General features: G+C 47.0%; 1 protein-coding gene across 1 annotated transcript in view; it reads left to right on the forward strand.

Annotated features, from left to right (window-relative positions):
- Positions 1-1,476: 1,476 nt before the first annotated feature.
- LOC105290666 (elongation factor 1-alpha, oocyte form-like) overlaps positions 1,477-2,568 on the forward strand; it is a 12,775-nt gene continuing 11,683 nt past the window's right edge. The window contains 1 exon segment of the mRNA XM_023529105.1: positions 1,477-1,758. Within this exon segment, the coding sequence (XP_023384873.1) occupies positions 1,610-1,758 (149 nt within the window). The 5' untranslated portion in view covers positions 1,477-1,609.

Raw genomic sequence — 2,568 nt, forward strand, 5'->3', positions numbered from 1 at the left:
TTACCTATTAAATTGGGGAAAATATGTAACAGATGCAAATTATACCACTAATTTCCCAACGAGCTTATGAAATAGATCACTTGGAGTGTTCTCAGAATGCCTTGGCAAATCATGTCTACATCCTTTATGATCTGTATGTTTTTTGGACAAATAACTTCTCTTTGCCTCAGTTTCCTTATCTGTTAAGCAGGATTAATATTATTAACTGCCTCGTGGTGCGTTTTGATGGAATAACGCATGTAAAGGGCTCAGCACAGTACCTGGCACTGGAAATACAGTCACATCTCATTCTATTGTTTTATCGTGCATCACAGGTGTTGCGTTTTTTGCAAATTGAGGGCGAGACCCTCCATCAGCAAAAAGATTATGACTCGCTTTATTACGATACTCGCTCTATTGCGGTGGTCTGGAACTGAACTTGCAATATCTCTGAGGTATGCCTGGGTATGAGCTGGGATTATTATCGCCATTTCACATGAGGCTCAGAGAAGGCAACTAACTTGCTCCAAATTGCCCAGCCATTAAAAGTTGGAGCCAGGATTTATACTCAGTTCTCTCTGGCTCCAAAGCCTGCTGCTGCCCTGCATGCATGGCTCAGGGTCCCCTAGCACTCTTCCCTCCACCCCACTCACCCCTTCCTTACACCCCTGCCTCTAGAACCCTGTGACTCGGGTTCCCTAGGCTCTGGGTTGTTCCTTAGACTAGCTCCCGAACACCCCTCCACACATCGTGAACTGCCTGGGCTACAATGTGGTGTTGCTGCTGAGTGACCTGCTGGTGTCACAGCACTTCCTGCGGCTGACCACGGGGAGGAAGCGCTCCTCCACCCCAGACAAAGACAGCCCTTGAAGGAGGTGAGGGAGAGCAAGGCCAGGCTGATGAAAACGAAGAGTAGGGAGAAGAGGGAGCAAGACAGCCAATGAGGACAATGGGAGAGAGAAGAGAAATGGGGTAGGGAGAGGAAGGGCTGGGGGCAAAGCAAGAGTGATGAAGGAGGGCAGAGGAGAGAGGAGAGGCAGAACTAAGGGAGGAAACAGAACATTTCCTGAACCCTCACTCTGGGTTCTGTGTGTGCTAAGCACTTTCCAGTCATCTTTTTATCCTTAACAGAAAACAGTGAGGTAGGGTCTGTTATGATGCCCACTCTCTCAGCGAGTAAACTGAGGCAGAGAGTAGGCAGGTGGTTTGCCCAAGGTCCCACAGCTGGGCAGTGCCACAGCTGCGGTCTGAGCCTGGGCCCCAGTTCTTCCCCTGAATCCCTGCAGAAGAGGGGAAGTGGAGTGGAGAACGAGAGAGGAAGGTGGGAAAGGGAAGAAGGGCAGGAGGAGGGGTCAGGACAGTGGGAGAGCGCCTCAGGGTGGTCCTGCTCACCACTTCCCCTGGGAGTGCCCAGCCCCTCTGTGCTGGTGATGACTGTGAGTCCATCAGGGAGGGAGAAAAAAGAGAAAGTAGTTGGTGATATTTTAAAAGAGGAACCCAAAGTAGTAAAATTTCTGGCTGTGATCTAAAATTCCTCCAAAATTCATAGGTTGAAATCTGAATGCCCAATGGTATTAGGAGGTGATTAATCATCTTTGGGGTGTGGTTAGGTCATGAGGGCTCCACTCTCATGAGTGAGTTATGCCCCTGTAAAAAAGGTTGTGAGAACTCCCTTGCCCCCTCCACCACGTACGGATACAACAGGAATTCAGTCGCCCGGAAGAGGTACCCTCACCTGACCATGCTGGCACCCCGATCTGTTTTCCAGCCTCCAGAACTGTGAGAAATAAATTTCTATTGTTTATAAGCCACTTAGTCTGTGATATTTTGTTATAGCAGCCCAAACTAAGACATTGCTAATGGTGGAATTTCTAGAACTATGATGAGCTGGTGCAGAGAAGAACTTTCGAGGACAATCAGGTCACTATCAACTTCATGTTGGCAAAAAGCCCGGTCCAGTGTTTCTAAAAACTCAGATATCGGAAAACACCTTGAGAGGTAAAAGGAAATTTCTGACCCACTAGGGAGATGGGTCAGGAAATAACAAGCGTCTTACAAACCATTTATTAGACACTAATTGATGTATTTTTATAGGTCAAGGCTATACGACAGTAGATATTCCTACAGCAAAACCCTTTAACAGTTCCATCTGATTTTCACAATAATCCTGTGAGAGCAGCTATCATCATTCTTCTCTCACTGATAAGATAATGAGGCTCAAAGAGGTAAAGTGACCTGCCCAAGGTCACACGGCCAGGAAGTGGTAGAACAGGGGGGTCTTGAGACCTGGCTGTTGGATCCCAAAACCAGTTTCCTTTAGAACACTCTGTAGATATTCTCAGAAACACGAGCTGAAAGACCAGGGATGGATGAGAGATACAGCCATGCCCGGGGCCTCACTTTACCTTTTGTGAACTTGTAAAAGTTACAGCCAAGAAATTCTGTTAACACACCAAGATACAAAATAATTAGTGAAGAACAAAGCTTAGATGAAGGTGAAATTAACTACATGAGCCACCACCCACTCACAAATCATTTCTGTACCACTGCCTGTATCATGAGAGGAACGACCAGAATTGATCAGTGCAG

This window comes from Pteropus vampyrus, unplaced genomic scaffold, assembly GCF_000151845.1.
Source record: "Pteropus vampyrus isolate Shadow unplaced genomic scaffold, Pvam_2.0 Scaffold36, whole genome shotgun sequence".
NCBI lineage: Eukaryota > Metazoa > Chordata > Mammalia > Chiroptera > Pteropodidae > Pteropus > Pteropus vampyrus.